Source organism: Pecten maximus, chromosome 2 (genome assembly GCF_902652985.1).
Source record: "Pecten maximus chromosome 2, xPecMax1.1, whole genome shotgun sequence".
In the NCBI taxonomy this organism is placed as follows: Eukaryota; Metazoa; Mollusca; class Bivalvia; order Pectinida; family Pectinidae; genus Pecten; species Pecten maximus.
The window spans coordinates 11,253,025-11,277,889 of NC_047016.1; the positions used below are offsets into that span (position 1 = coordinate 11,253,025).

Consider the following 24,865-nt stretch of genomic DNA (forward strand, 5'->3'; position numbering starts at 1 on the left):
ATATATGCTCTAGTCCTGATAATGACGAACCGTATTGTTCGTACAGGTGTTTCTGTCGCACGTACGGGAAGCACAATACTTCGGAAGCAGCCAGTTATTGTTCAAATCTGTATTTGTAATATAAATAGAAGAAATGACATAAAATGAGTGTGTAATTGACAACGATCCTGAACCCAATTAGCAGTTGGATATTAATCATAAACCAGTCGATAATGAGGAGAGTAAAGTAGCACGTCAACAACAGATACAGCATGTGTCATCAAGGATGGTTGTTGTTATTATTTATAACAAATCATTCAGAGTGAGTGTCAACATATCAGGTCAACTTTCATAACAATAAAGAAGCCAGAAATTAATCATTTGATAGAAACATTAATCAAAAAGAATGTTTTGCTTTTTTGCTTTTCTGCATTGATGGAGCTTAATATTGCTTAAATATTACGTAGTCTGAATAAATGTTAATAATATAACCGAATGAATGTAGTAGAAAAACTTTAACCTTAAATAGTATCATTTGAGCTCTCTCTCCAGCGTGCAAACCATAATGATATCACCGACACGACACTTATATAACGATATATACTCGTATATCTATAAAACGTCATGCAGTGGTCATGTCGGTATTCCTGATTACGCCAAGACTATTTTATTTTCCCTTGTCGATCGACGACATTAACTTGATTAGCTGTACATTTTGATAATTTGTTGAATTTATTCAAGGAGTGACTCGCGTTTGCTTTACCTGTTGTTCTTCTCCCCCTTTAATTGTATATAACAACTATGAAATATATTACTAAATGAAAAAGTTTATAAACATTTAAAGGTATCAGTTGAAAGTATCAAATATATTAATTACTTGCAGGATTCTAAGTGCATAGTAATGATAATGGAATGCTGTTTGACTGATGTACTCTTGTATATACAGTGATGATATCAAAATCACAAGCATCAGTAGACTCAAACATGCTGAAGCTGAAATAATAATCAAACATGCTGAAGCTGAAATAATAATCAAACATGCTGAAGCTGAAATTATAATCATCGTTAGAACAGGAGTACACATGTATGCACTATTTTTGATTTTTCGCTGATGACAATCTTAGGTCTTGTCAGGCAAAATAAAAAAGACAGTTTAGCAGGAACTGTTACAAAAACTACCAAATCTGACGTCAGTTTCATGTGACTGAAAGGTATATTTACATCGTGTGTGAAAATTCATAACCTAATGGATAATATTGAGTAATTTAACGCTTGCCTAACTAAATGTTTAACTGTTCATGAGGTGCTAAAAGCCTGTAGTGTTCATTAAAGTCATAAAATAGTCGTCAGTACTCACGGAACCAACAGAACAAAAGCTTTTTAAAGGCACATTGTGTCTGGGAAACAGGCTCGGGATACACCAATTCACCGACGTATCCCTTGTCATTTTTACTGTTTTCTCTTTATTATCCTATTATGATAAGATTATGCAAACGCCTTTCATACATACATATAAAAAGTTCTTTTTTTCTCTTTTACTTTCAGATTTCACAACTTGGGCCGTCAAATTTTCTATAGAAAATATTTGGAAGTCTACAGAAGAAGAAAGAATTGATGCTGTCGATAAACTCAAAGAAAAAAATCTCTATTATAAACGTTTTAGCACGAAACGTTCAGAATCTTAGACAAAACACTGGCACCTATATATAGACCTAAAGCGTCCGTTACCCCCAGAGAGTGAGACGCTGTCGAAGTTTCACCTGTTGAACAGCCAGAGGAAGAATAGCAACAACACAGACAAAAGGTAATGCTTTTTAATACTTAAACTTCAACTAACTTAAATGTCACTGTTTCGTAATCAGCTGTACATATTTCTTTATTTGTCTAGGTTCAGCATAATTTCGGAAGTTGATAGAAATACTACTGTGAAATTCTTCTGAAAAGGTAAAACAGCGAAAACAATATGCTTGTTTTACTTGATCGTCACAGCGCTAGTACTTCCCTTCCTTTTATCGTAAAAAGTATCAAAATTAAAACAGAAAATTAAAAAAGGAAAAAAAAAAAAATTAAAAAGAAATATGTGATATTTCTCTATTACACTTCCAGTGCATTACATATCAGTACTGAGCATCTCTCAAAATATGTTTTAACAGGATTCGTGTTATTCTGGTACCATATTAATATGGGTATATATAACACATCATATTATCGCCTGTATTAATAACAGATTCACTATTCTAGTTGAGTTTTTAGTTAGATAGAAATGTATTTCAAAGTTCCTATGATGTACTTTCTTCAGCTTTTTACATCATATTTACACCCATATTTGTGTAAAACTTCATTTTATCTGGTGTTCTTAAATGTTTGAGTAAATGTGTTCATTATGTAAATATTAATCTTCATTATATTTATCTATCAATACTTTAACAATATCATTTTTATGGTTAAAAGCTTACGGTATTTGTCGGAAATAGAAATGACAGCATCATTATATTACCAGACTTCATCCTACAAATTTACTTGGCTCATCTTGATATACCATAAATGGCATCACAATGATAGTACATCGTATGTAACAAAGGAGGGAATTTTGTGATCTGCCGTTATATTTGCACAATGTCTTTATAACAATAATATTTTCGTCGTTACGTTTTTAATCTGATGAATACCCGCGAATGTGTCGAACATTCATGTATATTTGTTATAATTTGGAACGTTGTATCCTCTGGTTTCCTTTGGTTGTACAATGGAAGTGAATTGCTTTAGCTATCAAATCCACGGTTGTTGAGTTGAGTGTCTATCTTACCTGTTATTGTTGAGTTGAGTGTCTATCTTACCTGTTATTGTTGAGTTGGGTGTCTATCTTACCTGTTATTGTTGAGTTGAGTGTCTATCTTACCTGTTATTGTTGAGTTGAGTGTCTATCTTACCTGTTATTGTTGAGTTGAGTGTCTATCTTACCTGTTATTGTTGAGTTGGGTGTCTATCTTACCTGTTATTGTTGAGTTGAGTGTCTATCTTACCTGTTATTTTACGTTTTTAAGTTAATGTGTTAGGGGCTGACTCACTATCGCGATCATTGTTTACGGAGTCTTTACATCTTCAACGATTTCAAATGTCAGTGATTTTTTTATACTGTTTCGTTATCTGAAATTCCATTTAGCCATTGTTTACCGTACAGAACTCTCGAATGTGAACTTTCATTTGACTTTTAGAGAAGAGTTCCCTGTCAGACCAGTCCTGTCCTCCACAGAGATGTAGCCAAACGTTGTTAATGACACTGTCGTTATCTTGTAATTGAACATGTAGCATATTTTTGTGTACATTATTAACCCGTTATGGTGAGTGCGCAATGGGTTCCATGCCAAGTCATCGCTCATGTGAAATTGAGCAGATGACAGGCGGGAAGTGTAGATCGACACTACCAATACCAGAACTTCCCAGCGAGCTACAAAACTCATTTCAACGGTTCTCCGAGTCTGATAATCATAAAAAACGTATAAACAGGTAATATTCAAATATTGATATGTGTTTCAGTAATAGTTTAAATTTTAGAAGTTTGGTATTATACTGTATGTCTATGGATATCCTTTAACGGTTAAATGCTTTTAAACTAATTATTGCAACATTTGACTTAGAAAAAACTGGTATGGATAGAATTCGTATTTATGATGACTGTAATGAAGTGCTAATCAGGTGAAGTAAATAATAAAGTTTCATCGGAGTCTTAATATATTTGCGGTTATAAGTGGCACCTGTATATGTTATATAGGTAAGATATAGGTCATATAATATACAATCCAATAGCAAAGCTGAGAAAACAATGTAGAGAACAGGATAACAGCGAAGTTCAGATATAGTCGTGGAACTAACTGTAAGGAAATGTATTTACTGACTTCATAAAGTATTGTTTGCAATACATAAAAGGTTGAATCCAGTAGATATATAACAGAAAGAAAGCTTCATGAGAATTGATGACCGAAATCTTAAACGAAACATTAAAAACGCGTAACAACAAACTACTTTATATAATAACCTCACTTTTAAATATCGCATGTTAACATTCAAATCGTAAAATGCACTATATGCCCGAAAAATATGTAAACTTATTAGGTAGGCATTTGAAAAAAAATGAAAACATTTTTTAAGTAAACATATGAGAACACTGTTTGTCATGCTGGTACAAAATTTGCTTTATCTTCAAATATAAATGCACTTGCCACATACTCTTACTTCACAGTGCTTAAAGTCCGGCTAGAATTATACAGAGTGTTGGATTGTATCGGCGTACGTATCTATTACCATGGGACAATGTCCGCTCACCGATATACATTAACTACCCGAAAGGGCCTAAAAACAGTCCTCTATGTACCGAAACCCTTCGCCAGTCTGCTAGTTGATGCTTGACAAACAACAGTAAAATTTATTATATTTGTTTAAACATTGAATAATAAACATCTCTCTTTAGCGTTAAGTCGATAAGCATCTCTACCATAAATCAGGTGGTCGTATAAAACACAAGCACGGCTTTGCTTAACGGGTCCTTTGGTCCGTCAAGTGAAAAGGGTTCTCTTCTACCCAGGTGTTGTGTTGTTAGTTCCTTAGATACAGTGGTCCGAGTATTGTACGTCTCTATACGGGCCTTAAATATAATCGGGGTATATGTTGGGGAGAAACACACTACTGTTAGTTAAGGCGAAGAATCTATATGATGATGGTAGCCACTCACTTAGGGAAATTAAGCATTATCGGTCCCAGTATTGGGCGTGAACATCAGCAGGCCTCCAGGACATCTATATTTTTAATACGTTACTTTTTCCAATTTCGAAATTTTATATTTGAAGTAAGATTTTTTGGCGCAATTTTATTGACAATAAAATTCTCATGATTTAAAGCGAGTGTTTTTATTAGATGACCTTAACCGGGAGACGATGTTCTGTGTTTATCACTTATTCAACAAATTGTTGTTTTAATGATAGCATATTTTATATCGAGCTATACCTTTTAGAAATAACATAGAGAATAATTTTACTAAATGATCAGTTTATCAAGACATTAAAGTGAATATCAGAGTAAAATAGTTAAAGAAAATCACACGAAATATTCGCTTGAAGCGATGAACAACAATTCATTTTAATGTAATAATACAAATATAAACATGTTAATATGTTAGCTGTATTAATGCAAATATTAAATACTTTAGTGTTTAGGCTTAAATGCTATAATTGATAGGTTTAATGCGATAGATCATATGTTTAATGCCATAGTTGATATGTTTAATGCGATATATCATAATGTTTAATGCTATAGTTGATAGGTTTAATGGGGTAGATCATATGTTTAATGCTATAGTTGATAGTTCAATGCGATGGTCATATGATTAATGCCATTGTTGATAAGTTCAATGCGATAAACCATAGGTTTAATGCTATACTGTATAGGTTCATTACTATAGTACATGTACATATGTATTACTGCAAATTACGCACAGATACTACAACGATCGGAACACAGCGTCTTGGTTTTGCTTAAACTAGGTATTTCATTGCCAAAATGTATTGAAGTGTAAATATGATAAGTAAACACAGCCGTGTCAGTGGGATGCTTCTACTTGTAAATCAAATCAATTACTGAATGTCAATCGGAATCTGTTTCTGATAGGCCACTTAGAAGGTAATAAAATGGTAACTGTATAGTGTGTTAAGTTCTCGGGATCAGAGGTTGTAATCGCGTGCTAACGCTATGATTTATGATCCATTGTGCCTTGTGAATATTGAATAAATAATCTAATTGTTTTGCACTATTTGCCGTGTATATCACAGAACACTACTTTCTGGTGCGATCCGTGACTAAAAAATTTCCCGCATACTTTATCAGTAAAAACCTATTTTTATAAATAAATTGATTGTAGTATATAAACAGAGTATAGATGGCGATTTGTGATAATTATTAGGTGTCTGAAATGCGTCACGTAAGCTTCACCATCCACCTGTACAAAATATGTCAGCATTGTCAACTTCACCTTTTGTCTCGTAAATTAAAATCGGTATCGGATTTTAATTGTTAATACTACAAGTGAATTTCAAACCCACCGCATGTGATACCTTTGGAAGCGGAAAAGAGATAAGATACCACCTAATTCACATTAAATCATTTTTTTGGAGTGATGTAGATATTCGGGGTTACGTATGCTAATTTTGTCCCGTATCTGACGTCTTACATATCCTACAAGGCATCTGTTTGTACGGGAAAACGTTTAAACAATGGCTCCATGCAAGGTTTTCTCTTACCCTGATAGATCTTGATGTCTTGTACATTATAGATATTCATATACCCGTATATCAGAGATCTATTAATCCCCAAAGACTGTTATAGGCTGAGCCAACCCAGCCTGAGCCCCAGAGCAAGGGGTGCACATAATGGGCGGGGCTAGATGCAGGGATAACATTACCACAGAAAAGTGTTCGAGCCGAGCGTTCGTTTAGGTCTGACCGATGGAACACAAGACTTTGTCTGTCTTTACCAAGAGGGTGTAAAGGCAGGGTGAGATCGTTATCGATCCATCTAAGGACTGATTCGTATAGGCAAAGACGAGTAATAAAAAGTGCTTCGGCTATCAACTCGAGTTTTTTCATCATTGGTTCTTTATATATCATTTTGTATTTGACGTCCAAAGGAATCGAACTTGATCGTTTTACAAGGTAAGCGTACCATAGCTAGATCTGAACACTGAAATTGAATATACACGGAGCCATTTTGTTTAAGGTATCGTTATATCGTTTTCATGTCATGGAGTTCAAAAGTCATCAATATCAGTTTAATTCTGTGAACTTTTATAATGTGTTGATATAGTGATACCCATATCATATATAACACATCAGTGTGTATCTTGCACTTGTTGCAAGGGCTGTAGCGTTTTAGACTGTACTCTACAAACCCATCATAAGACATAAGTAAGTTTTGCATACATTTGTTCAATTAAAAATGTTTTTTATATTTTACATGCATGCATTTTTTATATCTAATATAATTTTAAGATATTTTCATGAAGTGAAACCTGTGTACTTGTTATAACGTACCTAACCTGTACCACAGGTATAACGTACCTACAATGTACCACAGGTACAATGTACCTAATCTGTACCACAGATATAACATTACTAATCTGTACCACAGATATAACGTACCTAACCTATACCACAGGTATAATATACCTAAACTGTACCACAGGTATAATGTACCTAAACTGTACCACAGATATAACGTACCTAACCTGTACCACAGGTATAACGTACCTAAACTGTACCACAGATATAACGTACCTAACCTGTACCACAGATATAACATACCTAACCTGTACCACAGGTATAATGTACCTAACCTGTACCACAGATATAACGTATATTAACTGTACCACAGATATAATGTACCTAACATGTACCACAGATATAACATACCTAACCTGTACCACAGGTATAACGTACCTAACCTGTACCACAGGTATAACGTACCTAACCTGTTCCACAGTTATAACGTACCTAACCTGTACCACAGATATAACGTACCTAACCTATACCACAGGTATAATGTACCTAAACTGTACCACAGGTATAATGTACCTAACCTGTACCACAGGTATAATGTACCTAACCTGTACCACAGATATAACGTACCTAACCTGTACCACAGTTATAATGTACCTAAACTGTACCACAGGTATAATGTACCTAAACTGTACCACAGGTATAATGTACCTAACATGTACCACAGATATAACGTACCTAACCTGTACCACATATATAACGTATATTAACTGTACCACAGGTATAACGTACCTAACCTGTACCACAGGTATAACGTACCTAACCTGTACCACAGGTATAACGTACCTAACCTGTACCACAGATATAACGTACCTAACCTGTACCACAGATATAACGTACCTAACCTGTACCACAGGTATAACGTACCTAACCTGTACCACAGATATAACGTACCTAACCTGTACCACAGGTATAACGTACCTAACCTGTACCTCAGGTATAACGTACCTTACCTGTACCACAGGTATAACGTATATTAACTGTACCACAGGTATAACGTACCTAACCTGTACCACAGGTATAACGTACCTAACCTGTACCACAGGTATAACGTACCTAACCTGTACCACAGGTATAACGTACCTAACCTGTACCACAGGTATAACGTACCTAACCTGTACCACAGGTATAACGTACCTAACCTGTTCCACAGTTATAACGTACCTAACCTGTACCACATATATAACGTACCTTATCTGTACCACAGTTATAACGTACCTAACCTGTACCACATATATAACGTACCTAACCTGTACCACAGGTATAACGTACCTAACCTGTACCACAGGTATAACGTACCTAACCTGTACCACAGGTATAACGTACCTAACCTGTACCACAGGTATAACGTACCTAACCTATACCACAGGTATAACGTACCTAACCTGTACCACAGATATAACATACCTAAACTGTACCACAGATATAACGTACCTAACCTGTACCACAGATATAACATACCTAACCTGTACCACAGGTATAACGTACCTAACCTGTACCACAGGTATAACATACCTAACCTGTACCACAGGTATAACGTACCTAACCTGTACCACAGATATAACGTACCTAACCTGTACCACAGATATAACGTACCTAACCTGTACCACAGTTATAACGTACATAACCTGTACAACAGGTATAATGTACCTAATCTGTACCACAGGTATAACGTACCTAACCTGTACCACAGGTATAACGTACCTAACCTGTACCTCAGGTATAACGTACCTAACCTGTACAACAGGTATAACGTACCTAACCTGTACCTCAGGTATAACGTACCTAACCTGTACCACAGGTATAACGTACCTAACCTGTACAACAGATATAACGTACCTAACCTATACCACAGGTATAACGTACCTAACCTGTACCACAGGTATAACGTATATTAACTGTACCACAGGTATAACGTACCTAACCTGTACAACAGGTATAACGTACCTAACCTGTACCTCAGGTATAACGTACCTAACCTGTACCACAGGTATAACGTACCTAACCTGTACCACAGGTATAACGTACCTAACCTGTACAACAGATATAACGTACCTAACCTAGTACCACAGGTATAACGTACCTAACCTGTACCACAGGTATAACGTATATTAACTGTACCACAGGTATAACGTACCTAACCTGTACCACAGATATAACGTACCTAACCTGTACCACAGATATAACGTATCTAACCTGTACCACAGGTATAACGTACCTAACCTGTTCCACAGGTATAATGTACCTAACATGTACCACAGGTATAACGTATATTAACTGTTCCACAGGTATAATGTACCTAACCTGTACCACAGGTATAACGTATAATAACTGTAACACACGTATAACGTATATTAACTTTAATTTAAACTATATAAAGTTTAGTTGTAGTATAGCTTGTGATATAAAGACTCCATGTAGGTGATTTTTATTTTATATGTTAATCCATACTAACAAATCATTGTCTAGTAAGTCTCTTCATTTCTAGTGTTGAACTTTTTAATTTTTTATCTATCTATCCTTCTGGCGTCTACAATATTTTTGCCAAAATTTAAATATTTATCAGACTGACTTTTCCTTTCTGAATATTTACTAAACCAGTATGTGCATAGTATTACACATCGTATACAGATTAAGACGTGCACCCAAGTGAGTAATAAGCGTCATCAAAGAGTTACTCGATGTTACGATAAAGAAATGGGGCAATTTCCCTTGAGACGCAGTAAAATGTTGTCAGTCTTGGATCATGTTTCAGAAAAGTGTATTTTTAAGGAACACAGGGAAAAACTTAACTGAAAGGTATGTTGATATACCTCAAAACATTTATATAACACAGGCCTCAAACTTAACGAATATATAAATGAATGCCTACCTCAGTGTAGATATGGGATTCTATAACCAGGCCAGCAGTCCTGTGTGTGACACAGTTATCCTTACAAAAGAGAAGCCCTAAGCAAGACATCTGTGATTAACAATATTCATTACACATCATATGTATATGTTGGCAGTTGACTTGTAAATATAAGATCATTTGTACAATCCATATCATAATATTTTTTTTTAATTACATACGAAGTACTTTCGATATATTTGGTACGCGTGCAGTATCCGTTAAGTTAGATAGGAGTTAGATATGATATCTTTAGTTTAATTTCCATGAACAACCAAGACCGTATCGTCAAGGATTACAATGGTATCCTTACAAAGTGTGATATGCTACCCTCGTGTGGTTACGTAAGGTTCCTTTATTGGATTACATCAGGTTGTCAAGTAAGGTAACCATGTTAAGATAAAAGTACCCTGCTGGGTATAAGTTAGGTAACCATGTTAAGATAATAGTACCCTGTTAGGTATAAGTTAGGTAACCATGTTAAGATAAAAGTACCCTGCTGGGTATAAGTTAGGTAACCATGTTAAGATAATAGTACCCTGTTAGGTATAAGTTAGGTGACCATGTTAAGATAAAAGTACCCTGCTGGGTATAAGTTATGTAACCATGTTAAGATACTAGTACCCTGTTAGGTATAAGTTAGGTAACCATGTTAAAAAAATGTGCCCTGCTGGGTATAAGTTAGGTAACCATGTTAAGATAAAAGTACACTGTTAGGTATAAGTTAGGTAACCATGTTAAGATAAAAGTACCCTGTTAGGTATAAGTACCCTGCTGGGTATAAGTTAGGTTACCATGTTAAGATGAGAATATCTTGCTACGTATGAGTTAGTTAGCAATGTCAATTAAGATGGACCAGTTAGCCAAACTGTCACACAAAATTCTACTAGTAATATAAATGACATGGTTATGACAATTTTTATGTACTTCATCCTTTATCTGATTGTGATTTGTAATCAAACACAACATACCACGTAACGTAGTAAAAGTTAAAGGAGCGAAAGGTTCAATTGTATTATACTGACTTTGCTAAATTGACATTTGCTCAATTTGTAACTTTATCAAAAGATTTACAGAAGACTCACATACGTCAATAGCGTATTTAGAGTTTGATGAAGTGTATTCAAAGTAAATAATAAAAAGGATTTATATAATGGTTTCATCCCTTCCTAGTTCCACGGCAATGCTGAAAATGTCAACAATGTTGGTCTGTAACATTAAATTTAGGGAAATCCTAATAGGATTAACAAATTTAAAGATATAAAAAGTAGACTAATGATAATAATAAGTTCAGTTAGATATGGGATGAAGCAACAATAAATACATTTAACAAGGCTGCAACGTAGACCAAAAATATGCGTACAAGTAGTGTGGCGAGAGTTTTAAAACACCATTTCTGACAGAAATAATTTAACGTAAGTGAGAGAAAAACACAAGACAAATATTCATTCAAGACTTTATGCATTTAACATATTTTAAAACGATTGCTAAACCTGACTTCATAATGCTTCGAATTTTAAATCAATTTCTTTGTCAATGGGATGGCGTGTCAATATACATTATCACCGATTTGATTGCGGAATCTAATTTATGTATTGTAGGTATGTATTAAATACATTTATTTCACTATGAACGCCTGATCTGGCGAAGGTGTTAGACTGTACTGTTGAGGGTGTAGTAATATTGTGTAGGTAACGACGCCTTAAACACTTCTCATTAGTCCACAATAGATTGAGTGTTCCATGGTGGAAACATTGCATTAATTATAACATTCGCCCTATAGTGGTGTGTTGGGTGGTAACAGTAGATAGCATCAGCATAACCTTGCTAGGAAATAATTCATTTGTTTTCTTTGTATACCTCTTAATAAAAAAAGTCTTCAAATATTCGCCCATTTTTATAGTTTGACCAATGCTGGATTAAAGGTTTTGTTTAAAGTGATAAATTTATTTATAATATGAAGGTCCTTGTTATTGATGTGGTTTTAAATAACATAATGTTGCTATCAGTCAAATTATAGTCAATGAAAGCTTTACATAAAATGCATAAAACACTTCCTTTGGATAAATATTCGAAATGATTAAATGAAACAATTACAACATATTCAGTAAGGTGAATAGAGAGCATGAAAGAAATGTTCTTGTTAATGCGATGTTTTGATAGCTTTAACATGAGCCTTCTCTAAATACCGAGAGGAAGGATGACAGGCTAAGGTGTTATCGGAGAGAAAGTCTTCTAATCTTTGTTTATTCTAGATAAACATACAGTTTTTATACATACTGTGCGGCACAGCGACCAGTTGCATAGGTAATAAATTACATTGCCCTATCGCTGTATCTCGTACTGGATAGAGACATGTCAATTTGTGTGGAAGCAGTCAGATACTCCTTGAGGGTCTACATGTTTTATAAGCTCGCCTCTAAGTTAATTGAGGAATGAAAACGTATTTAAGTGTTAATGGTTTTGAATTGCAATAGTCTGAATTTATATGATAAACTTTTCAAACACGATATGAATTTATAAAGAGGCTCTTTAATATTTGATTTTATATGCCTTCGTTGAAGAATTAATTTGTATGCCTATTTAGTATTCGCCCCCGTGGGTAGCCCCGGTAAATAGGATAAAACATTCTTGATTTTGTTTAAGGTTTAGAGAGTTTGTTTAAGCTGGATTATTCGTGTAAAACTTAATATTTCTGTACTTTCTGTTTAATCATCAAAGTGACGAGATACCATGACTGTGATTTATATACCTTTGCACTCTTACGTTAGGAACTGTACCTATTGATTTTGGGTGGAAAAGTTAGAATACTCAACACGTCATTTAAGGTACTGTAAGTAGAATAACATTATAGTTGACCAGTAATTAAATTTTAAGTAATTAGAAGTATATTTTTGTTAAGGTTTTAAAACATTCAACATTTAATAGAAATATTAATATTTTTGTCAGTGAAATATATTTTAGAGAAAATTACTTTTCCAACTAATCAATTTTCGAATGTTATTTCAAAACCAGAGTACGGAAGTTAGTTTCACATTTTATGTCAATGTATTTATAGAATGTTAGTAACAAATAAATCTGATAAATGCCGATTGAATGTAATGGAAAATTAAGCAAACGTCAGGTGGGTAATTGGGCCAAAAGGTACAGTGATTATTTGAGTATTGTATCTGTGAATATCTATACCTGTATTTCCGTTTCACACACATTTGTCGCAATGGTAAATATTAAACGTCAAACAGGGTAAAAAAATACAGAAATAATGCATAAAAGAAAAGAAGTGTACTGCATAAATCTAGAGGTTAGCGCTTAACTCGACTTAGCCGTGGTGCCAGAGGGTCCATGGGGTTAAGTCGCTTCACTTAAAACACCATAATGTACGTATTCTCGTAACGGTCTAGACTGGCCTTCTGCTTTACTGTTAATCTTCCTTCCTTTTTTCTTGGGTTCATTTTTATGATAAATGTATTGTCTAGATCTGCGATTGGCCATTCCTCGCATAACATTGGCTGACAACAAAGGTAGTCCAAGTTTATAGAAACATTGGCTGACAACAAAGGTAGTCCAAGTTTATCGAAACCATCTTCAAACAATTCATCAACTTGATTCAGATCATACTTCTTTGCAAAGTCGGATTTTAATTCAACATCGATTTTGAAAAATTATATTTTGTCATGTTAAACTCCTGAAAGTACTTTGATAGGCCCTAATTTATCTCCGTTATATGTATTTAATTATCACATCATGTAAATGGTAAAATCATGTTACAACAATGATATGTCCAATCATTTAACGGCTGATTCACATAGGTAATGCTATTTTACGATGCTTTAATTCTTTTATTACTAAGAAATAATAATAGATTGTTTATTTCTGACCCACCACACCTTGGTCAGTCGGATATAACACATATCGATCAGCTGGACCCTGTATTGTAATAATTTCCTGTCGGTAGTAACTTAATGATCTCTGTCATTTGATGATTTCCGTCAAAAATTCCAGTGACGTCATTTTATAACTATATCCATTTGATCAATTTCCACGGGTAGCAACGAGTGCTACAGTGATATGTCCTCTGTCACTAAGTAGACCTTCCTTATACGGTAGTGTACTGTGATTGATTGATATGTGTACAAATCACTTCTTTCACCATTTCTATATTGACCCTCACGATCAGGCGCTGTCCGCTATGTAAATGGTACAAAGTTTATTTACGTCGCCGATAATAACATTGATAGTTTGAACAGTGGACAGGTCACTTTACACGGGTATAGCTGATTAATATATATATATGTGTTTACTTCGTATATATAACGATCCGATGTCAACCCGCCATTACATATAACATCAATTATCAGCATTGCTGTCATTTTAAACATCTCAACAGTTCTGTTATCTGTTGATGCTATGTCAAGTGTTACAAATTGTGTTATTTTGTTTTAACGAGTCATCGAAATGTTTGATATTCGTGTACCATTTCAATGTAACTGATAGTGTACATAAGTAAGACGATAGTTTGTGTTAAACTGTCTGTATAAGATAACACTATGGTTAACATTAATTAAAAAAGATATATTGGGCCAACACGACTCTATGGTCAAGATACATTAATCATATTGGACGTAAAGGAATCTTGCGTAAAAATATTATCGAAATATAATAAACTTAGATGCCGCTATGGTTACTATTAATTATATTAAACTGTGGTTATATATGGGGCTATGGTTAATATCAATTATATCGGATAATGGTTATATATGTGGCTATGATTAGTACTAATTATATTTGACCGTGGTGATATACGGCGCTATAATTGATATTAATTTTATTGTACTATTGTTATATAAGGCGCTATAGTTAGCAACAAACAATTATTTTTCCTAGATGTCGGTATGGTTAATATCAATTATATTAGACCGTGGTTATACATGGCGCTATGGTTAATATTAATTATTTTAAACCGTGGTGATATACAGCGTTATAATCAATATTGATTATATTGAACTGTGGTTATATATGGCGCTATAGTTAATATCAATCAATAATTTTTTTCCTAAATGCCGTTATGGTTAATATCATTTATATTAGACCGTGGTTATATACGGCGTTATGGTTAATATTAATTGTATTGGATACGGCGCTGTGATTGATATTAATCAATTTAATTGGACCTAGATGGCGCTACGGTTGATATTAGTTTTATTAGACTGTGATTATATACGGATCTATGATTAATATTAATCCATTTAATTTGATCTAGATGCCTGTACGGTTAATATAACTTATATTAGACTGGTTATATTCAGCGCTATGGTTGATATTAATTATAGTAGAGCATAGTTTTATACGGCTTTATGACTAGTAAAATTAGTTAAATTTGCCTCAGATGTCAATAGTTATGAGTTATATTGGACCCTGGTTATATACGTAGCTATGGTTAATATCAAATACAATTAACCGTAGTGATAAACGGATCTATGATTAGTAAGAATCAACTTTGACTCAGATGCTACCTAAGTTTATAAATTAAATTGGACCGTAGTTATATGCGGTGCTATGGTTAATATTATATATAATTGACCTTGGTTATATACATATCTATGATTAGTAAGAATTAATTAAATTGGACCTAGATGCCGCTACGGTTTATTTATTATTTAGGACAATGGTTATAGAGGCTATAGTTAATATGTCATTTAGCTGATAGTTGTCGTAAACTGTATAATATTATGTGTTATGTAACCAACAAGGGGTATTGATATTACGAAGATAGTAACTATTAATCAATGTTCTTTACTAGAAAATTAAACATAAAACTGTGATCGAAGTGTGCACACATATCATCCATGATACATTAACAAAATTATTTTTCTTGGAGGACAAATAAACCAAAATTGTAAAGTTGAAGTGCATGAAAACATACAAAGAAAACCATTTCATCATTATGTGGTTATTTTTGCTTAGTTTACCAATACAATTGACATACCCGGTCGATTTTAAGTTATGTGAGGTATTCAATTATCATTAATGATTCTCTCTGTATGTTGGTTTTTGTTGATATTTTTTCTACGAAAATCGTAACTACAAGGAGTGGGTGATCCCTCGATCTACAATTCAAAATTTTGGCCAGTACATCAAACGTGCAAAACCTTTATTACCTTTTATCTCGCATGCTCGCCAACAAGTTTGGCAATGATTTATAATTGATTGTTTATGATATTTAGTTCGTCAGTGTGTAACATTCTTATCTGAATTAATTTTTGAAAGGTGACAAAGGAAATATTCACTTAAAAGTAAATCATATATAATTCCAAATATAGCAATATTTCAATCTAAATCGTGTAAGATAATATCTGTGTGCTGTAAGTTTATAGCGTATCACATAAAAATTTCAAAAATGAATTTCAACAGATCTTATAGATGTTTAACATAAAGAATTGTTTGTTGGATATCGTGTGAAGATTTAGTCAGAGTGTGGGAACTCACCAACGAACCGTTTCTCCAACAGTACACATTCTCTCTCTGCGAGTGGGTAATTGGCCTGAAAGTTGTTATATAAAGAGAAACCACTGCCTTGTTAATTGCCATTCTAGTAGAAAATATATTCCATTGATTTGTTATTGAGTGCTAGATCATCCATGATATATTGGAGCTTTTATCTGATAGTTTTGTTTTATTACATTAGAGATTGAGATATCGTTAAACAAGGGGGTGTGGAGGTGGGCGATGTTGACTTGGGAAGGAAGGTACACGTCAATCACCTGTATGTATACACCTTATCCCCTACCTGGTCAGAAGACCCTCCCTATTATAAACACCTATACCTCTAACGAAGTCACACCCTTTGGTAGAAAATACTTCGAATGATATCAGGAGCTTGTTTGACCTTTTACCTGTGGGATGTGTGCAGTTTAAGAATTTATTTTGCTTTCGTTTTTCAGCTTGCCACCTGTATTGGATAAGTGAGCGAGCCAGCATGACAGACGGGAAGGCCCGATCTTATCAGAGGCCAGCATAGAGTGGGCAGCCTTCGTCAGTTTTTTTAGTTGACAGCAGTGTCAGAGCGGCGGTCACACGATCCAATAAGATTTTACTAGTCGCTTTATATGTCTAGGTATGGAAGGAAGGTGGTTTAATTATAATATTCTTACCAATCAGAGTGCTGTGGTCTAGAGCTCTTAAAGACGACCTTACATACTAACGTTAGACCACTGCTCCCTAATGTTCATCAATCAATCACATCGGCGCTTAGCATAGGACACTAGGAAATCATCGCCACTTCATACACATGATTAACTTAAGTTTGACAGACAGCATGCGTTTTATATAGATATTGGTGATTGGATTATAGAGGTACATTATCGTCTTGTGATGTCTCAACGATCGGTAACCATAGTGAACTGGACTTGCACTACCGACGAATATGTTTCTAAAAAAGGCTAACAGTTAATTATCTAATTATTTACAGTGAAATAAAATTATTTCAAAACAAATTGACATATCAAATGATTCATTGCTCCAGACGTATATATAACGTGTCTCATTTCATCCAAGCATTAAGACGAGTAATTTATATTTTTTTCGTAAGAGTTTAAAACAATACTGCTAGACACCGGTATGTACAGTCCGACATATCGACGCTTCTACACGGGATTAATCGTGTTCCTACTTCTAACTGGGCCTTCTCTACAATGTGGCCGGGTGGTCGGCAAAAGGAAAAGACCTGCAAAAATGATCCCCTTGGTTCACAAACAGGGTGTGCCGAATTTGTCAGAAAACACTATTGGAGCTAGTGGACTTAGCGAGGGTGTCATAACACGAGATGACCCGAAATTTAAACAACTGGTTACCAACGATAACCCGAACATCATATTCAAGGACGAGGAGGGCAACGGATCAGACAGAATAATGTCACAGGTATGTAACCATTTATACCCTTATAACTCATAATAGTTTAACGTCAGGAGGCTCAAAATAGTCCAATTTTACGGAGGTTTACGGAGGCTCAAAATGGTATAACGCTGAGAGGTTTCACTACAAAGCAATTACACAAATCATTGTCTATTATATAAGTATTAGAAACAATCGTATAAGGAGGATTTATGAAAATCACCAAGATTTATTAAATGAAATATTGAAGAGGTAAAAAAATATACATAAACTCCAGTGCAATTGTTAAAAGACGGCTCTGTGGAGATGATTTGGTAAACTTCACTGTGGAGATGATTTGGTAAACTTTACTGTGGAGATGATTTGGTAGACCTCTCTGTGGAGATGATTTGGTAGACCTCTCTTTGGAGATGATTTGGTAGACCTCTCTGTGGAGATGATTTGGTAGACCTCTCTGTGGAGATGATTTGGTAGACCTCTCTGTGGAGATGATTTGGTAGACCTCTCTGTGGTACATTCGCCATTTGACTGAGTAGTTTTATGAACACACTTACGCGTCGTACTTACATATAGCACAATACTATAATATCTAGTATATACATAGGATTTGTTTATACCTTATCTGTCACGTAAATTATGTAACATGGAGGCGATTCGTATACGAAAACATATATCTGTTTCTTCATTCACACTCCAGATTTTACTGAGAAACGGATCTAGAAGAATAATAGCACTACCCTCCTGATTGCTGTTAATAAATCCATTATGAAATAGATTAAAAGAATCTTGAAATGAAAGTATAAATTATAAAAGTGGGGAATTTTAAATTAACGTAAAAATCGATTAAAATTCACCACAACAAATGTTCAACACTTATAACATAAGAAATGTTCCAATTTGTTACTCACGTACATCACAACTAGCCGTAGACTGACACTGAGATTGTTAACAAAATTACTTTTATCTATTATCTATTACCGCACAATTGACCCATTGTTTGGTCTTCAAACTGTCTCTCTTACAGACTAATCACCTTGTAGCAGATAAGCGTCTATTGGAACCGACACGTATGAAGTACCCTATAAGATTGATCAAAACCTTCCTGTCTGGATCTTGTCAAAATATGTCAGGTTCATGGAGGGTTTATTGGTGCGTTAAGTGGTATTAATTAAAAGTTCCTTAAACATGTGATTTTTTGAGAGGGCGACCACAACCCTAATGTAACCTGACAGCGTCAAATACAACCTATTCCATTCAACATATTCTGTAAAGTATCTAGTCACCCGCCATACTGATTAGGTTTCGTCCTTGGTCACATTTAACAGTAAATGTCAACACCTTATCCAACATCTCCCAAGTATACAAATTCCTTGTTAGACGAACATTTCTCCTATTGCTATTTTTCATTGCCAAATTAGTTATAAAAACCCTAGGTGCAGTTGTATCGACCGTCGTTAGCTTCGTAATACAGTAAAATCTGTTTAAATTATTGTGTACGTTTTACACATTACACATTATTATGACATGTTGATATTTTTCATAAGAAAAAATGCGTTTTGACTTTTTTAATAATGGCATTACTAGTTAGTCAAGGTTCAGTCTTCTGGTTTCTTAAGCTGATGACGCGTTGATACAACTTAGAAATGATTTAAAAGTATGGGTAACATTGTATTAATAATGTGTTCAGACCGGGAAGTAATTCTGCATATTGTTCCTAACTGCATAAATGTCTCAGTTCTGATATTATGAAACGTAATGTTTACATTAGACAAGAGTACATCTGGCCAAAATAGAGGAACAGAAGTCATCGTCAAAAGCGGTACGAGACGATCTAACAGTATTATCAGAAATAGTGAGTGTTTGTGTTACCCGATAAAGTAACATTGTCGCTAGAGACAAAAAGGTACATTTATGTGATAAGACCAAAGTTTATAACATTACCAAAAAACAACAGTGTATCTCATTTGGTATCCAACAAATAACAAGTATTACCAGAAAACAACAGTATATCTCATTTGGTATCCAACAAATTTCAAGTTTTACCAGAAAACAACAATGTATTTCTTTTGGTACCATTTTCGTATATATCTTTTGGCTGCCTATTACTGGAACAAGCCATGTTTGTCATCACTATGTATCTTTTGCTCTCCGACAAAGTACCAATATTGCTACAAACAACAGTCTATGATTACGTTAGACATGTGATTCTTGGTAACAAAGAAGTCCACAGTATCATAGTATAAACAATGTAGTGACTGGCTATAATAATCGATATCTTATTTTTGGAACAGATTTTAGGATTCATTTACCTTATATAACCTGGCGTCAATTAAAACTACCTTTGATTATTATATAATTACCACTGTTCCGTCAGGAATCACGTCCGCTACATTCGGAAAAAAATGCCTTATCAGCTTAAGGCTGTTAAAAATTGAAGTAAAAAAACCTTCATACGGACATTGATTTTTATAAGTAGATCGGTGTGTTATAGTCATGTCCTATTGGATCAATGTTTGGTTTCCTGTAATGATTAAACTCTGAAATGAATATATGCTTGTTAAATCTGTAAAGAAAATCTCAAGCTACATATACATTATATCCTGATTCTAAACGAACCAAAATAGAGTTATTTAACAAATATCACCACATACTCGTCCAGTGTTGATAGTCTGATTCTAGTATGGTTATCGACCATGTTTTATTTGAACTGTGATCCAAAATATGACACATTCTCTAGACAGGAGATACTATCAATGAAGTGATTAATATTTCTATGTAGGATTTGCTGATGATATTTAAAAGACCGTTTCCTCTAATTGGAATATTTGCAAGAGAATGATAAATGTTATTTTAATGAGCGAATTTGTCAAAGTATACCAGGCCGGCAATACTAGACACTATAGACTTGGATTGTGTGACAGACACAACATTACCTATCGATTGCCGGCACCTGACTGTTTTATTGTCTCGTGTCATTATATAAAACAGATCTTATCTTCTTTCTAGTGTTTACCATATTTGACATAGTCTCTGAAACAGCAGTAAAATGGGTGTCTCGGATTCATGCGATGTTTTCCATACTGATATCTGGAAACGTCACGTAAAATTAGCATCACAATATTGAGGCCTCAGCAACAAGTATATCTATAAAACAGAATAATTATAGTTCTAATTATTGCGAAATCAGCTCCGATTCAAGTATTACAATTTTCTAATAAGAGATGTTTCAGTAAATGAGAAAATAACTTTCAAAGTAGAAAACTACTGTTATTTCGTTTGAAATTCAATTAATTAAGTTGATTGTCCTTGAAAAAATATAATTATGTATATTAGAGCTATTGAATCATAACAAGAGGTCTTTCTTTATTGATGTGTAAAATTCTGCCTTATAGAATTGATTTATTTTGAATTCAATGCAAATATTTTGATGAAACTACGTCTTAGCCATGTTTATGTATGAAAAACCCTTGCTAACATTACCTGTTTTATTTTTATTGAATCAACTATAATCAGATTTAACAATTTCACAATTTTGTTGAGGCAAATCCGCTATCGCCATGATGTTCTTGGGAAGTTGAATAGTCACTAAGCATTAACGATATATCGTAACATTTATAATTTATATTCTGTTATGTTCTGTTAACAAGTATTAAGGAATTCCAAGAAAGCCCGGCAAATTATCTTCCTTTGTTCATTGCCAATACTCATTTATCATAGGTACAACATGTTTGTATTGTGTTCCATCTGCCAATTAATAAAATCGCATGTTTATTAAATTTTAATTTCAAGATAAATTTCACGAATTTCAATTATCATGATTTCAATACACGTCAACGACATGACCCAGTATGTGACGTCTGTTGACGAGCAGGCCACATCCGATCATAAACTGAAAACATGTCAATGGCAGACTAGTGATTTCTGGGCTGACCAAACCCTCTGTAGCTAACTAGCCCTATTCTAGTATATACCGTAAAGCATTCCTATAAAACGGCATAGTATTTTAAATCAGTTATTTATAAAACAGTCGATGTTTATGTGAACTTGTAAACAAATGCGTGTCTGCTTTTTGATGCGGTACAGATGTTTTGTTTACTATGAATACGCGATAGCCAAACGTTCGTGGATTCATACTTGATGTTCTATCTATTCTAAAAACAATTCTTGTAAATCTTTATTTACCTTGTATTTCATTTTGCAATTATCAAATTAAAAACAGTAATTATATGAGTCGAAGTCTTATTAAGGAAAGTGTTGATATTTTATGTTTTATTTCACGGGATTTGATGGGAATGGTTGGTAGTATTAAGGTGCTTTAATGGGAATGGTTGGTAGTATTGAGGTGCTTTAATGGGAATGGTTGGTATTTTAGCGTATGGGTCGAGTTCCGATAATTTATAGACGTCAAATTTTGGTTTAAAACATATGTATCGAAATATATTTTCATCTTCACGTAAGTTCACCCAAAGCAATTTATTACATATAAACAGTTCATAATATAATATACTGTTTGCTTGGTACGAAATTATGTATGCCAAAATATATTTAGAGCCTTATCTGTAAAGTGTGTGATATAATTTAATCGTTCTATATATTAACTATTCGCAATTATCGTTTCGTTTGAATTAACGTTTACCAGATATAACGGATAAATATTATAGCAGTTTCTATCGAGTAGGCTATACGTTATCTTTTTTAATCATGCAGATATAAATTTTAAACTTCGTTAAATAACGGATAACACATAACGTCTTATTTTATTCAATACTCGTTTATAATACTCAAACACGCGGACATATCTGTATAAACTGTACATAAACAATATGACATCAAACCAGTGAACAAGTCTAATGTAGTAATAAAAACTACAGTTATCATTCTTCGGAAGCATATACCTTTTATCCATAATATAACATTCCGTTTAAAGTTATTCCATAATATAGGTTACATTCCTCAGGTAATTATTAACATAGATACCGTTCATCATTCTTTTAATATCATGGATACCGATCATCAGTCCTTTAATATCATAGATACCGTTCATCATTCTTTTAATATCATATATACCGTTCATCATTCTTTTAATATCATAGATACCGTTCATCAGTCATTTAATATCATAGACACCGTTCATAAGTAATTAAATAATACAGATACCGTTCATCATTTATTTAACAATACAAATATCGTTCATCATTAATTTAACAATACAGATATTGTTCATCATTTATTAAATACATATACCGTTAATCAATAATTAACAATGAAGAAACCTTAATTGAAAGCTATAGATATACCGTTCATCAGTTATTTGATAATACAGATACTGTTTATTAGTAATTCAATAATACCGTTCCTTAGTAAGATAATAGTGAACCGAACGGTTCATCAGTAATACAAAAGAAAAAACAACTATTCATCAGTAATATAAAAGTAAAAACAACTATTCGTCAGTAATATAAAAAAAAAAATCACTGATAATGGTCATTAGTAATTGTTCATATGCTGCTTATCGGTAATACAATCGTCAAGATAACGTTCATCATAATACAATTATACCGCTGGTAAAAAATTCAAGAATGTATTTTTCAACTGAAAAGAATTCATAAACCGGATTGTTGTTCAGACATCATATTTCATAAACATCTTTAAAATGAATATCTTGGTGAAATTTGTTATACAGGATGTTTGCAAAATTTAGCTTTTTTTTTTATTTGAAACCAAGTTTCAAATAAAAAAGCTAAATTTTGCAAACATCCTGTATGACAAATTTCAAGTTTCGAGACACAACATAATCTGGCAATCAGTACATATAAACTTTTTTTATCGGATATTTATACATAAATAAATATACTTACCTATAATCATCAAAGTTTTGATGAAGTTAATCCAAAAATCAGTTTCAACATAACCCATCTCGGGCAATTGAAAAATTTCAAAACATCAAAATTGGACGTTTTTTTACTAGCTGAACTCACATTGGTAGTGTATTTTACATCACAACTAAAATTAATTACACTATATGTATATCCAGTCATAGAATCATATCAACATTTTTGTGGTCTTCATTTATTTATATTTCCCTTTACCTTCACAATGACATAATTCCAGTTTCCAATTCTACACCATTCCTGGGAACTGTAAAATCCATTTGACTATATCCGTCCAGTTCCCGGGCCTTACCCTCAGTCTGAGGTGTGAACAACTCTGTACTTGTCTCTCCTTATTGTTCTTCTTTTAAGCGTTAATTCCGTTCAGATGGCCAGACCATAATACTCGGGACCAGGAAATCACTTTATTAACAGATATGATCCCAGCGGCCCATAATCTTCATTATACTATGATGGAATATGGGATTATATGTATGTGAAAACTGGGGAGGTTGAGATTTTGAACTATTTTCAATTAGACCCGTCTTTTGATACACTGGCGCTGAGGAAGTTAATAGATTCTGTAACCGAACTGAACAACTATAATAAAAGCCCATTCGGCCGCTCGGTAGTCACTCATCAGATTACTGACTTACAAAGAACATTTGTTTATTCCAATTTCTTTTATACTTTAATAGTATTATATACTTAAAGTAGTATATCTGAACACTAATTCTTATCTGCCCCTGAAGGGTTCGTAATTGAAATCAGATGTCTCTTTACTTTGTTTTTTAATAATCTCACATCAACTTTAAACACAATGATACATTTAAGACGACTACCTGTAGTGAGAGCATTAGAGGCGCCGGACCACCCCTGCCTGAATGAACTTTCGGCTTTATTTCAAGGGCTTATGTATTAAGAAATGATAATATAATATGTGAGGGTAAAAAAAAGTCCTTTAAATATACCACACGCATTTTAAACTTTAAGATGTATGTTTGCAAACAACTAGAAATGTGCAATAAGAAATAATTCCAACGTATCATATAATGGAAAGTGAAGTGCACAATGGTTGGTTTAGTTACGAATATGCCATGTATTCAATTAAAACCAATTATTTTTTGGGAAAC

At 33.7% G+C, this 24,865-nt stretch overlaps 1 protein-coding gene across 2 annotated transcripts in view; it reads left to right on the top strand.

Annotated features, from left to right (window-relative positions):
* Positions 1-24,865, top strand: part of LOC117317425 (sonic hedgehog protein A-like) — a 102,947-nt gene that overhangs the window by 47,955 nt on the left and 30,127 nt on the right. The window contains exons 2-3 of one of the 2 annotated variants that reach the window (XM_033872238.1): positions 1,525-1,783; positions 16,914-17,889. In XM_033872238.1, the coding sequence (XP_033728129.1) occupies positions 17,590-17,889 (300 nt within the window). In that variant the 5' untranslated portion in view covers positions 1,525-1,783; positions 16,914-17,589. Of the gene's footprint in view, positions 1-1,524; positions 1,784-16,809; positions 17,890-24,865 lie in introns of those variants that run through there. The other variant, XM_033872244.1, reaches the window with a different exon arrangement.